Genomic DNA, 13,451 nt, shown 5'->3' on the forward strand with positions numbered 1-13,451 from the left:
GACTTCAGGCTAGTCCTAAAATTAATATCTAGGCCTGACCATGTACCTTCAGCCCCCAGAATGGTTTCTGGGAACTTAACCTTTTCATGTAGTCTTGGTTGAATTGATTGCTATTTTGCTTGCCTGAAGTTTGACAGATTACTGAGCACCTACTGACGTGCGTGAAACACTGAGATAACTAGACCATAGCCCCTGCTCTGTATTCTAGACCATCTTTTTGGGAAGTGGGCAGTAGACTGTGGTGGGGGCCCACAGACAGTGACGTGATGGTGGTCAGCCTTAGAGAAGAGACACTCAGCCTTCCCTGGGTGATCAAGGAAGGCTGCCTGCAGGAGGTAGCATCACGCAGAAGCTTGAAGGGTGAATGGGAGTTAGCCCAAGCCTGAGACTGTGGAGGCAGTGGCTTGGTGCCTGCTTTCTTGGAGGGCAGTTTAAGGTTAGTGCATCCTTTGACCCCACATTTGTTTACATCTAGAAATTCAGCCTGCAGCAGTTCTCAAGCAAGTGTACAAAGATGTACAGGTAGAGGTGTTCGTGGGGGCAGCATTTGTAATGGTGAAAAACTAGAGATGAGCTTATTATGTATCCTGGGAGTAGATACATTGTGCTCTCTCCCGTGTTGGATAGTCTACAACTATTAAAGAATGGAATCAGGGTGTATCGTTGGGACCAGGTGTTGGAGCCGTTGTGGGTGAGAGAGCAGGTTACATGTGATGTGTGCCCCATGGGTCCTCTGGCTCAACTGATCATCAGAATCTCACCAAGGCACTTTGCTAAATGCTGGTTGCCAGGTCCCAGTTCTGACCCATGAACGTGGGTCCCCAGGGCCTTTCAGGTAACTAGTCCTTATCACAGAGACACTGGATCCAGTTCTGTCCAGTGGGCCTCCCAGAGCAGCAGCTTGGTGGCTGTGCCCTGATTCCCAGGGCCTCTGTTGACATTCTCAGGCTGGGCCGCTGTGCTCCAACTGAGGGCTCGCCAAGGGCCGAGGGTAAGAGAGACGGGAGCTGGCCTGTGACTTGTGTCAGATTTGTTTCGTGTGCCCTGTTTCATTAAGACAGTGAAGAGAGAGGTGCCTTTCACACTCTGGGGGGGAAGGTGGTGAGCAGAGAAGTGTGGATTTGGGAAACTAAAAGCCAGAGAGTTCCAGGGGAAAAGGGAGTTGTACCAAGAACAGAAGTGTCTCTGGGCACTGGTGGCAGCCCACATGCACACGGGCCTCCGCCCTACAGCCAGGGCCTCACAGGGCAGGCACCGGGAAGCAGGTACCTCATGCAGCCTCCCGTCTCCTGGGGAGGTGGCACCTCCACACGGTCCTGCCAGTCTCACAGGATGCTGCTGGGGCAGGAAGGCCATGGAGATGCGCATGTGAGGCAGGACTTCCTCAGTGGACGCAAGTATGGGAAGGGAAAGGCCTAGGAGAGGTGGGGAGGGAAGAGGCAGCACCTGGCTCCTCACCAGCCCATGAGCCTCTGCTGGCCTCTCGAGACAACCCTGTGGCCGGAACAGTGCATGCCATCCCCACGCATTGCTCTGGCAAGTGCACACAGGACACCTGGGAAATGGTTTTGCTGCAGGATGGGATGGGGCTGAGGACTCGGGCCCGCAGCGGCATGGGCACCAGGTCAGCACTGGGAATGCCTGATGTCCGCACGTCAGCAGCCACAAAGACCTCTGGGTATCAGTGTCTGCTGGGTCCCCAGGGAGGGAGTGGAAGACTGTGGGCCACCCCATTGCCTGCCCTGACCTGATCTGAAGCAGAACATTCTACCAGCAGCCCCAGGGCAAAGTTGGCATCTGTCTTTGCACCAGTGGCTGTATTTCTCCTCAGACCCTTATCCATCCCGAATTACCAAGGAGTCCTCGCATCTTCAGAACCCTTCTGTGGCCCTACCGTAGGGCCCCGGGAAGGAGGTGGTGACAGGTGGGCTTCCGGCATCAGCATCGCCAGGCTGTTTATATGCAGCTCATTGTTTCCTAGAATCCCTCCCGTAATGAGCGCCTCCTGGCCATTTTCTCCAGAGTAAGTAACCCAGCTCTGCCCCCCTTGTTCCTCAGCATGAGTCAAGACACTGAAGTCGTCAGAAGGCGGGTCATGGGGGCAGATCCTGCCCAGAGGGAGCCACCACCGCTCAAGGAGGAGCAGGACCGGGCGCTGACTCACTGGAAGCCCTTCCTGGTCAACATGTGCATGGCCACGGTCCTCACGGCCGGCGCGTACCTCTGCTACAGGGTATGTTTTCACTGACGGACGTGCTGGTGAGACCACGTGTACAGAAAGCACTGGCCACCAGCCTGGCGTTAACATCCAGTGCCGCGGAAGGCTCTGAGCCAGTCTCAGAAGAAACGAGCGAAGGTTTTTAAAGTCTGGAACTGTGAAGGGCTAACGAGAGAATTGAGGATTTGATGCACTGGGGTTTTAAGGAGCCCTGTGGTCCCAAGAATATAAGAGTCTAATCTCAGGGCCTTAACCTATTCAGGAGTAAGTAGAGAAAATGCCAAATACGTCTCTCTCTCTCTCTTTTTTTTTTTTCTTTTTTTGTTCATTTGTTTTAAAAGGAAATAATAGAATTACAACACATTGTTGTTTTTAACCTTTATAAAAAGCAGCTTTTTGTTATTTCTGGAAAAAAAAAAAGACTAGGCACTTACGAAACTTTGTTGTACCCTTAGGTGGTGTAACCAGATACACAATTTTTATTTGATTTCCCAGGGAAAGGCTCCCCAATTCTATGAATGTAAACTCCTTTGGAGAAGACGGTTTAAAGGTTTAGGACACTGTCATGCTCAGGCACTTCCTCAGCTGTGCGCACGCTGAGCTGGGACAGTGCCTGCGAGCTTTCCCTTTTTAAAAAGAAAAACAACAAAAGGCCGCCTCTAGAAAATAAAACCCGGCTTCTGCTTTTGCTCAGGGTGTCCCGCTGGTTTCCCATTGTTCATCTCTCCATCCATCCCTTCTTGTTACAGCCACCTTGCACGTGGCCCGCCCTCATCACTCCATCCCCAGAAACAGGGTTCCTCAGGGCCCCTGCCTCAGGGTCAGAGGTCACCGAAGGGTGGCCCCTGGCTTTTCATCCTGCCATTGAGATCCAGAAGGAGCAGTTTCCACTTCGCTTGGAGGATAATTACCATTTCAGTAGAAACCCACACATTAGAACGTGTCACTGTTAAAGTTAAGGAGAAGAGGGAGGATTCGCCTCAAAACTCATCATGGAAGTCGCCTCCCAGGGTTGTTTTGGTTTTTTTTTTAAACCTCTTTCTAAGCAACCATCTTTGAGTGCATCAGGTGGTTTAGCAACATGCAGACAATTTTTTCCTTAGGGGTGATTTTTGGGAAGGGGGAGCTATTGCGGGAGGGGAAAAAAATCAACCCCCCCTTCCTGGGAGGCTACAGCGGCCGGGGGCCGGGCGGCCGGGGTTGGGCATGAGTCTGCAGCTCTGCAGGGTGGGTCCAGGCTCATCTGAAAATGTTTGGTTTCATTCCAGTTCCTGTTCAACAGCAACACATAATCTGACCCACCTCCACCCACTGTCCGCCTCTGCCCGCAGAGCCCGCACCCAGCTAGCAGGCAGCCGAGGTAGGTCAGGGCCGCCGGACAGCGTAGCCAGCCGTGCCCCAACGGACGTTTGTTCTGCACTAAGGCTCCCCTCCCCGGGCTGTGGGTCTTACCTCCGTCCTTTTACTTTTCTGCCCTCCCCTTCCTTCGAGTACCGGGTCCACGTCCCATTTTTTGAGGAGGACACAGGAGAGCGCCATGCTGGGGGCTCCGAGGAAGGCAGCCTGAGCCAGCAGAGGGGCGAGCCTCCAGCGATGGCCCCTGGGCTCGTCCCCCGCGGCTGGCAGCCAACGCCCCCCTCAGCCCTGCACGGAGATGCGTGCAGTCAGCCTCTCCACTCCATATTTATTTTTTAAGTTTTTTCCCCCAAAGGTGTCCATAGTGCACTAGCAGTTTCTTAAACCAATATGTATTAAAGTTTTTTGATGTCAGCCTTGCATTAAGGGCTTTATCAAGAAGTACAATAATAAACCCTCAGGTAGCGCTGAGAACGTAGGATTCTGCCTGCGAGCCGCCGCGTCAGACCAGTACTAGGAAGGAGGACGGTTTTAAGCAGTCGCTATCATGACATTGGGGGTAACATGGGAAGAGGTTTGCATATGTTTATAGAACAATGGGCTAATATATAATGAACACTTGGATATTTAAGACACATGGCGTGAGATTACTTTGTCCCGGTTACTCCCCCCCGGTTATCTGCTAGAACCTTGGTCTCAGTCACCGCTCTCCCTGTGTGTTTTAGGATGCATGTATGGTCTTTTTGTGTCCCGACCAAATACCATGTGCTTGAAATACTTAGATCTCTGCTTACTAATGTGCCCCGTGTCCAAGTCCAGTTACCTTTGCATGATCTGATCATTACGTGGCTGTGGTTCCTAAGACCGTTGCTGAAATAATCGCCATTCAGCAATGGAGTGATGTTTTCCAGGAGGAGATATTTGCCTAATTCCTGGCATGACACTCTGGTGACTTCCTAGTGAGGCCTCGCCTGTCCTGGTCCAGCTGGGCCCCACTGTAACTCAGACATTCCAAGGGTATGGGAAGCCATAGTCGCGTTCTGGACGTTTAGACAAGCAGGGCCGTCCCCGTTCCCCCCCTTTGAGCTCAGCCTCCGCTATCCCGGGTTCACACTCTTCTTGAGCAGACCGTGATTTGGAACCAAGGCAACTGTTGGAAACCACGCTTCTCGAGACAACCTGGACGACGGTCCCTTCGAGTCAGCCTGCTGCCCTTCAGGTCCGGGGGCCTTGCTGACAGAGGCGTCTGCCCCGCCCTTGAACCCTGGGGACTGATGGTGCTCACGACTCTTCCTGCGAGGGGAACTTAAAACCTCCACGTTAAGTGGCTTTTTTAACAAGAAAAAAAAAAGGCAGCTGTAGCTCACGAGCTGCTCTTTTGCCAGCATTTTCACATTTTGCCTTTCACGTGTTAGAAGCTCGTGCAGAGAAAGTCTGTGGTGGGAACATTTGAGGCATCGCCCCGCAGAACCTTGGTGAGGTGTGAAGGCTGAGGTGCCAGGCTGTAAGCAGTTTTGAGTTGGGCTTGTTCGTCTGTTTTGTAAGTCCTGTATGTGTATGTAGTAGTTTGGGTGTGTATATATAGTAGCATTTCCAAATGGATGTACTGGTTTAACCTCCTATCCTTGGAAGACAGATGGCTCTCCATCTTGTTACACGTATGTTAGAGAAGTAGCGAGCTGCTCTGCTATATGCCTTAAACCAATATTTACTTGTCAGGTCATTATTTTTTACGATGGCCATAGAATAAACCATTTTTACAAAAATAAAAACAAACAAAAAAAAGTGAGGTGTTTTGGTATAATACCTTTCCAGGTGTGTGTGTCCGTGGATGCATGATGGGGTGGGGGGGCGCATCTCAGGGTCTTCTGTGACCTCACAGAACTGTCAAACTGTACAGTTTTCCAACTTGCCATATAAATGATGGGTTTGCATTTTAGTTGCAACAATAAAAGTTTTTTTTCCTAAAGAACACGGATTTGGGGTGCAACTCTTGTTTCTTTCCATCCAGGCGGATGTGAAACAGATGTTGTCAGGAGGGTTTATAGTTTTTCCACATCTGGGGATTACAATGGCCTCGATGGCCTCCTGTGGTCATGGGTGCCTCTGGGCTGGGGGAACTTTCCCTGCCTGGTGCGTTTACTCCACACTTCAGGCCTCAATGCGTTTCCTTTCCTTCAACAACAAAACTCACCTTTTGAATGTATTAGGGCTCTTGGATAACTTAATAAACGTATACAAGTTGTTTGAAGAACTGCTCAAACCTTAAGAACGTGTGCCTTAGCCAGCTGCCCGTAAAACACAGCGGTGGCCACATCTCAGCACCTCGGCTGAGTCACGTTTGATGTGGAATTGACGGAGAAATAACAATGAAATAGAAAAAATTCGTGGTCTTCCTTTCTTGTACAAAATGAAACGTAAATCTCCCCTAAAGTGATTTTTTGACTTTTCTTTCTGAAATAATTTCAGACTTGCAAAATGTTGAAAAAACAGAACAGAGAATTCCCTTCTATCTGTCAAGGTTCTCTGACTGTCTCAAACTGGCTGCTGGATAGACTGCTTACGTTGTGGCCTCCCAGCAGGATGCAGGGAACTGGGAAATAGAGACTGTCTGTGGTCATGTGACCACACAACGCCCAGTGAGGACACTGGGGCCCAGATGGTGGTGTCACACCCACAGCCACTTCAATCTCTTTCAGATACCAAAAAAAAAGGCATCTCAGCTTTCATGATGAGGTGGAATGCCAGTGTGGGAAAAAATAACTAAATTTGTAACTTCGGAGCAGAAATCTGATGTGGCCCGAGGGCAGAGAAGAGCCAGGCTGCTTGCTGTCTGTAGGAGAGGCCTGCGGGGCCTTCAGAGCGCACGTGCAGAGTCCAAGGGGGGGCACTGCCCCGAGGTCGCCCCCTTTACCGCTGCTGCTGGGTGAGAACCCACTTCACAGTGTTGCCCGGGGGAGTGATTGGTGAGAGGCTGGAGGGGCGGCTGCTCCCCTCAGGGTATGTGGGGAAACAGCCACTACCTTCCACTTTTTTTCAAGTAGAGTGAAATACCAATAAAAAGTTATTTTAATTGAAATTTCAGAAAACAACATATAGACAAGGCAAATAAATACCAAGTTAAACCAACAAGCACAGAGTATACACAGGAAATTAAATGAGCACGTTTAAGTTACAGCTGCTCGGTGCCATTGCCGACGGCCACCGTCAGACCCGGCTTGTCTCTACATTATTAACACAGAAAGCTCAGGACACACTGGAGTTTTTGTTTTAATAGACTTAAACAGGAAACTAACTTTCTTTCCTTCAACATGATCTTCAGTGAAATCTTTCTTCAAACCAGCTATGGTTCCTGAAGCAATTTACTCAATAAGCCCTAAATTGACTTCCTTTGAAAACTGGATTCCATTTTGCTTCGTGAGGTCAAAGCAAATGCTTTCACTGACGTGACACTCCAGGTTACTTGGCTGATGGCATGTCCTCCTTTCCTTTGTGCTCTTGAACCACAGTAAAAGGTCGGTGGTCAGCAGGCCGCCACCAGTCTCCACTGTGGCACGTGGGCTGCAGCTCGGGTTAAGGGAGTGAATCGTAGAAACCTTGGCTCTGCCTCCCGCCCCTGCCAGCTCGCCTTGGTGACAGCTTGCTGCCATTGAAATGACTTGACCTCCTCTCTCCTTAGCATGGTGAGCCGCCCGTCAGTCCCAGTCTTTATTGAACCGGAAATGGTGGCCTCCTTGTGGCTGGCACTGACCCAGCTCTGCCTCCTGGGGAAGATCAAGACAGATTCCCGAAGCCAAAAGCCGGCTGAAGTGCAGTCTTCAGAGTGCTGTGCGTCAGCTCATGTGCCCCTGTACAAAAGTCCCACTTGTGCCCTGGCTTTGTAACTGGCCCGGAGACTCAGAGCAGCTTGGCCAGCTCATGCTTCTTGGGGAGCGCACAGCGTACCCCCACCCAAAGCTCAGTCCCCATGTCACGGCTGGGCAGCAGCAAAAACAGATGCCAGATTTGAGCTCATCGGCTAAGGCTTTTTAAAATACTGTGATTTCAACATCTGCCTCCTGGCCAAAGGCTTCTTGTCTTTGTTCTGAGTAAAGTTTGTCCATCTTCTCAAAAGCTAAACGTCCTTTTTCACCTGAAAGATTAAGGTCATCTGTCACTGGATTGTCCCCCTCCCTGTTTTCTACTCTGCTGAGCCAAGGTGGCCTAGTACTTACAGACACCTAGGTCTCCAGTGCCCCTGTAAAGGGCAGGGGCGGGGCGTATTGGGGGCCAACTCTTACGGACCCGGTGCCTTGCCCCTCTACATCTAAGACAGAGTCTGCTGAAATTTATTCCTGCCTCGCATCTGGCTTTCATTCCCAAGGATCGTAAACTGAAGCTTTAGAGCTTAATAAAGCACTCCTTATCACTTCAACTATAAAGGAAACCTGCTTTGGCCAAGTGCAAACAGGTCACTGACAGTGCCCATCTCGTGTGCTACTGTGCCTTGTTTTCCAGCGCTGGCCGTGGCCTCTCTAGCACAGCCTTTCTAGGGGACCCGGGAACCCCACTGCACTGCACGATGTTTGATGTTGAACTTTACCAAACGACAGCGTGGTTTCCCTGGCTGCCGCGCGCACGGCCTCCAGGTCAGACTGGCATAGGCTGGCAATCTGATCAATGCTTTCGATGCCCTGTTGAGTTTAGGAGGAAAAGGGTTCATTAGAGGACATTTTAAGTAACAGGTATCCACTTTTATAAACCCCGCAGGACCAGCGTGTTCTGTGGGGCCTCAGCCCTTTCTCTGAAGGCTTCTGGGTTCCTCATGTGGCCTCAGGTTCATCAAAGTACCATTGGAGGCATCTCATCTCTTCAATCCTGACACCCTCTAGCAAGTTAGATCATTAGCTGAACTTTATGGACACTTTCTGAAAGGCCCATCTTGAAAATGAGAAGGCATTCTTTCCTCTGGACCGTCCTACCTCCTTTGCTTCTCCCAACCTGGCCCTCCAGGTTAGACCAGGAGAGGAGTAACCCTGGCCCTGGGTCAGGCACAGCTGATGGCAGCTGCCCTCTTCCGGGGTCCAGGACCAGAGTGCACTTCAGCTCCCTCTAGTGGGCACCCTCACCCTCTCCCTGGTTATTCAGTTATAACCAGATGGTCCTTGTAGATTTCCTGTCAGTTGGTTCCAGGATGAATGGGTAAGTGATAGTCTGCTGGACCATTTTTCACCTAGCAACTAGGCAAAGATTTTTTTAAATGAGAGTTTCAGATGCAGGTGAGGTTGAGGTAAAATGGGCACCCCTCACATCTGCTTTCAGGGGTGTGAATGGGTCTCAAAAACATTTATCATCTCTGGCCCTGGGGTAACGCTTAATCTACCCTAAGGAAGTCATTCAAAACTTGTAAATTTTATGTAAATTTTGAAAGCCTTATGCACAAAGATGCTCAAGTATTAGGGTAATGGGTAACTTTTGCATTTCTGTATTTTACACTTTTTTTCCCTACAACAAGTTTATTGTGCTTTTAGACATTTTTAAATTGAGGGTATTAAGCCATATAGTCCAAGAGCTCAGAAGTGAATCCCTGGGGCCACCTGCTTATTCACACGGAGCCAGAGCGAATGTTCACTATCATTGAGGGAGCTCTGCTGGTGGAGCTGACGGCCACTCCTCTACCACAAGCTCTTTACGGTGCTTTTTTTTTTGTACTGGTGAGGATCTTTTTTTGGTCCCAGTAAGGTCATTTTGAAATGAACTAACTTCAGCATTAACCACAAGCGGGCTTCTCCCCACAGCAGCGAGGACTGGCTAAACTCACCCTGAGATGTTTTAGTGCCACGCATGCGGCTTGCTGGAGTTTTGTGTCGTTCTCAGTCAGGGCGTTGGTGTAGAAGAGCAAAGCCTAGGAAATACAGTTGCTGTGAATGAGGGGCCAGTGAGAGCGAAGTCCCGGGTGCCCACCGCCCACCCTCCAAATGCTGACAGCACGTGTGCAGTGTTGACTGTAGGCTGCGGTATTCAGTTTATCTAGAAACGCTGGTCCCTGGGCTGAGGGTAATCAATTAAGAAAACTCTTCATCTAATAACGTTTACAAAAGGCATTCCAAAACTGTTGTCTACATAAAATGCTAAATCAGAGCAACCCGCTGTCCAGCAGGAACAGCAGAAGAACGGAACACACAGAGGGCCACGGCAAGGCTGCTGCCTCAGCCAGAGGAAAAGCATCTTTTCCCTTCGTCAGTCGTTTCCAGTCACAGCTCTGACCCTGCCCCACTGGCCACATGACCGTGGATGGCCACGTCACTTCAGCTGGAAAATGCAGCTGGCACTTGCTTTGCAAAATTGTTGTAAGGACTTACAGGAAACATGAGAGGGGGGCGGGCGAGGATGTGCCTGGCACTTGGGTGAGCCCAAGACCACAGTAAGGCCCCGCTGTTGCCCTTCTCCTGCCTCAGGGGCTGGTACCCTAAACCTGGAATAGTCCAGGAACCTAAAAGGCAGAGCAGTCCAATCTTGGTTTTCAAATGGACTGAACACAATGAACCATCTAGCCATACATATTAATTGAAAGTAAATGAGGATGACTGTCAGAATTCTAAGAAAGAGACATTCTACATGCAAGTGACATCTCAGAGACTGCATAGATGAGGTGCTTTAGGAACACTGAGATTAACGAGGTGGTAAGCTTGTGGCATGTGGTCTTGTGGGTTCCTCAGGTGATGCCCGGCCACCCCAGCTCCCTCCCCGGGGCTGGTGCTGCCAGTGGTGAGGGCATGAGGAAGGCTGTATTCCTGTTCGGACCATCTCTAAATCAATACCTGGCAGCGAATGCAGCCCTCCAGTCCCTCTCTCTGTGTTTTTCCAAGAGAAAGCCCCCCTCCCTCCAGCTCCCCACAACCCACACACCTGCAGCCAGGGGGCTGCCGCCTCCCACACCGTACCTTTTCCCGAAAGCTCTTGTTCCTGGCTGCGCTGGCCAGGCGAGCGCTGGCCACCCTGCACACCCGTGGGGTCCCGTCCAGCTGGAGCAGCGCCCAGGCCCTCAGTGTCTGAGGCAGGGGCTGAAGCTGGCCCAGCCGCTTCCCCTGTAGCTTCCTGACTGTCTTGGCACGGCCCACGCACTGCAGCTCCTCAACGAGTGTTACTGGAAGAGACAGAAGAAGGATGCCCAGGGCCCCTCTGACTGCGGCCGGGCTGCAGGTCGTCCATGAGCCGTGCAGAAGCAAATCCCAGGACAAGCCCATGTGATCACTGAGGCCCAGTCTGGATGGGTTTCAAAGGAGCCTCCTGGAATCTCTAGGAAGGCTTTCTAGCAGCGACTCAGATACACCCTGAAAGTTAATAAACCCCCAGCCCACACTTCAGGGACTCCAGCCAGCCCAGCGTCACCCTCGCATCTAGTTCTGGTCTCTGCTCTGAGGTTTGTGCCCTTGGAGCTCATTTCTACATGGGCTGAGTGTGGAATCTAATTAAATCTGTTCTCGGAAGAGCAGCTGGAGGGGAAAGAAAGAGGCAGTGATTCTGGAAAACCAGCCTCCCAGAGCTGGGACAGAGGGCTCCGTGATGGCTGTTCCTTTGTTGTTCCTGTGTTGCTCTGAGGCCACCTGCCCCCCTGCCCCTGCCTACCTTCCTTGCTGAGCTGGGCAAAGTGCTTCTCCAGGTCGGAGACACTCTGCCTCTGCAGGTAGCTGTGAAACTGGAACCAGGTGACGGTCTGTTCCTCGGGGAGCCCGGCTCGGGGCAGCAGCCCGCTGCAGCTGACCACCTGCTCCAGGAGCCTGCGGCAGGCTGGGGACACATGGGCGAAGGCGTGAGGGGAAACCGAGACCTCACCCCCTCGGCGCCTCTCAGCCGAACACGGCCAGGTCAGCGCACAGGCTCTCTGATGGCGCGTGGGCGGGTGTCTCTCTGTGTGCCCCCGTGCCCGCGAGAAGCCTGCTCCCGCTGAGGCCACAGGCCTGAGTTGGGGGTCTTGCAGGGCTTCCGCCAGCCTTGAGCCCCACCTGCCCCTGAATGTGAATCCCAGAGCCGGGGCCTGGGATAGGCAGGTGGTTAGAATTGCTGAAGTTTCAGAGCCACTGCCTGGAGTATGACTGTCACCGTTCAGTTGTCAACAGAGAAAAATGAGACAGCTCTGCATTCTGGGGAGGGGTCCCGCCAACATTCGAGACACCCGCCTTTATGGGGCAGATAAAGTCCTGCCACAAAGGTTCCTTCTCAACCCCTTCAAGATTCTGGTGGAAGCTATGGAATCTGTCCCCAGAAAAACACACCAGCACACTCTTGTCTCCAGCTTCAGGTATCACAGACCCCACCCTCCTCCCCCGGAAAAGGAGATGCCTTGCAGTTAAGCTGAGAAACTCCTCCATTTGATGCCACGAAGACTTGTGCAGCGATGAAGATGGGGCTAAGATGGGGCCTGCTGTGACGACACTGAAGGGCCCGGAGACTCCACCCGGCGGGGGAGGCGGGGCGGGGTTACCTAGTTCCAGTTGCCCTGGGTGTTTCCCTCCGACTCTGTGCAGGAACGTCTTCTTGAGCTGGTTCAGCAGCGCTGTGCCGGGGCAGGACAGGACCCCGCCGGGCTCTGTGCACCCTCTCCACACCTTCAGGCACCCCTTCCTCCGGGAAGCCTGCGGGACGACTGAAAGCCCGGGCTCAGAACCTGACTGGCGGTGGGGAGGAGCAGGCAACGAGGAGGCCCAGGGTGCCCTTCCACTGGGACCGGAGAGGTCAGGGAGGTGAGGGACTGCCTGACCTTCTGCAGAGTCCCCTTCCCACGCTGAGATGTGACACTCAGAGGACAAGCAGCTTCGCTGCAAGCACCTCATCTGGGCCACCACCTGCAGCTCCCACAACACCCCTGGGGCTGTGGTCACCAGCCTCTCCTTGTGGACAAGGGGAAGTCCTATGGGGGCAGAGGCAGAACTGGGGTCACAGCTACTGTTGAGTGCACGCCGTATGCCTTGACTGGGGGATTCCTTCATGACACCTACCCAGTGGCCTCCCCATTATACAGACGGCGAAGCTGAGGCTCAAGAGGTGTCTCGTTTGCCCAGAGTCACACAGCTGACTGAGACTACCTGGCCTCCCTTCCCTCCCAGCAGTGTGTGTCTGATCCCAGCCCAGCCACTGCCTCAACTTGAGCCTCCTGGGCTCCATTTAACCTCGAGTGTCAGGAAGGGAGACGAGCCCCGCCCCCATGCTTTCATCCTCATCACTTCACACCATTCACACAAGCAGCCCGTGGATGAAGGGCAGACACTTACTCTCTTCAACAGATGTTGCCTTGCTGACCTTCTCAAAATCAAGCACAGAAAGCATCTCCAGAACTTGCTTCTGCTGTGCGGCTTCTTCCAGAAGGCAGTCCTGGACCATCCTCGACAAATTAGGAAAGTCCAGTTTCTAGGAAGCAGCCCATGATGCTCCAGGTTAGCACACGACATGCCCTCTGAGGTCAGCCACTGTGACTGTGGCTTCCATCTGCCCTGTGCCCATCCTTTCTATCCCAGTGGTAGCTCCCTGTCATCTGGGGTGTCCATTCCTCCTTCACCAAGGTGGCTGAGATAATAGGATGCAGGCTGGAGTTGCCAGGAGCCACCTTTGCCGCTAGGAGCCAGCCTGCCAGGAAGTGAAGCCAACCAACACAGGAAAGCGGTGCTGAGAGAAGGAGAAACCCAGTCATGACGGCATTTGAAACCCTGGATCCAGCTGGGCCTGAAGCCCATCTCTGGGCTTTCCAATTCTATGAGCCAAAAAAATCTTCTTTTGGTTGAGCCAGTGTTGATTAGAGTTCTGGCATCTGCGAAAGAGTTGCAATCACCACCTTCAGCTTAGATCTTGGGCTGCATAAGGACCACATGACTATTCACCCCGACTTGAACCTTCCACCCCA

General features: G+C 52.2%; 2 protein-coding genes across 10 annotated transcripts in view; one reads left to right on the top strand and one right to left on the bottom strand.

The window, feature by feature from the left end:
* Window positions 1-5,546, top strand: part of PTPN1 (protein tyrosine phosphatase non-receptor type 1) — a 62,765-nt gene extending 57,219 nt beyond the window's left edge. For 2 of the 3 annotated variants that reach the window (XM_072944386.1, XM_072944385.1), the window contains 2 exons: window positions 2,059-2,233; window positions 3,487-5,546. In XM_072944386.1, the coding sequence (XP_072800487.1) occupies window positions 2,059-2,233; window positions 3,487-3,510 (199 nt within the window). In that variant the 3' untranslated portion in view covers window positions 3,511-5,546. The remainder of the gene's footprint in view (window positions 1-2,058; window positions 2,234-3,486) is intronic. The other variant, XR_012061803.1, reaches the window with a different exon arrangement.
* Window positions 5,547-6,625: 1,079 nt separating this feature from the next.
* Window positions 6,626-13,451, bottom strand: part of RIPOR3 (RIPOR family member 3) — a 67,523-nt gene continuing 60,697 nt past the window's right edge. For 6 of the 7 annotated variants that reach the window (XM_072944383.1, XM_072944381.1, XM_072944378.1 and 3 more), the window contains 7 exons: window positions 12,826-12,961; window positions 12,039-12,200; window positions 11,183-11,344; window positions 10,498-10,700; window positions 9,375-9,458; window positions 8,157-8,247; window positions 6,626-7,706 (listed from right to left, as the gene is read on the bottom strand). In XM_072944383.1, coding sequence (XP_072800484.1) covers window positions 7,603-7,706; window positions 8,157-8,247; window positions 9,375-9,458; window positions 10,498-10,700; window positions 11,183-11,344; window positions 12,039-12,200; window positions 12,826-12,961 — 942 coding nt within the window. In that variant the 3' untranslated portion in view covers window positions 6,626-7,602. The other variant, XM_072944384.1, reaches the window with a different exon arrangement.

The sequence above is a fragment of the Vicugna pacos genome, chromosome 19 (genome assembly GCF_048564905.1).
Source record: "Vicugna pacos chromosome 19, VicPac4, whole genome shotgun sequence".
In the NCBI taxonomy this organism is placed as follows: Eukaryota; Metazoa; Chordata; class Mammalia; order Artiodactyla; family Camelidae; genus Vicugna; species Vicugna pacos.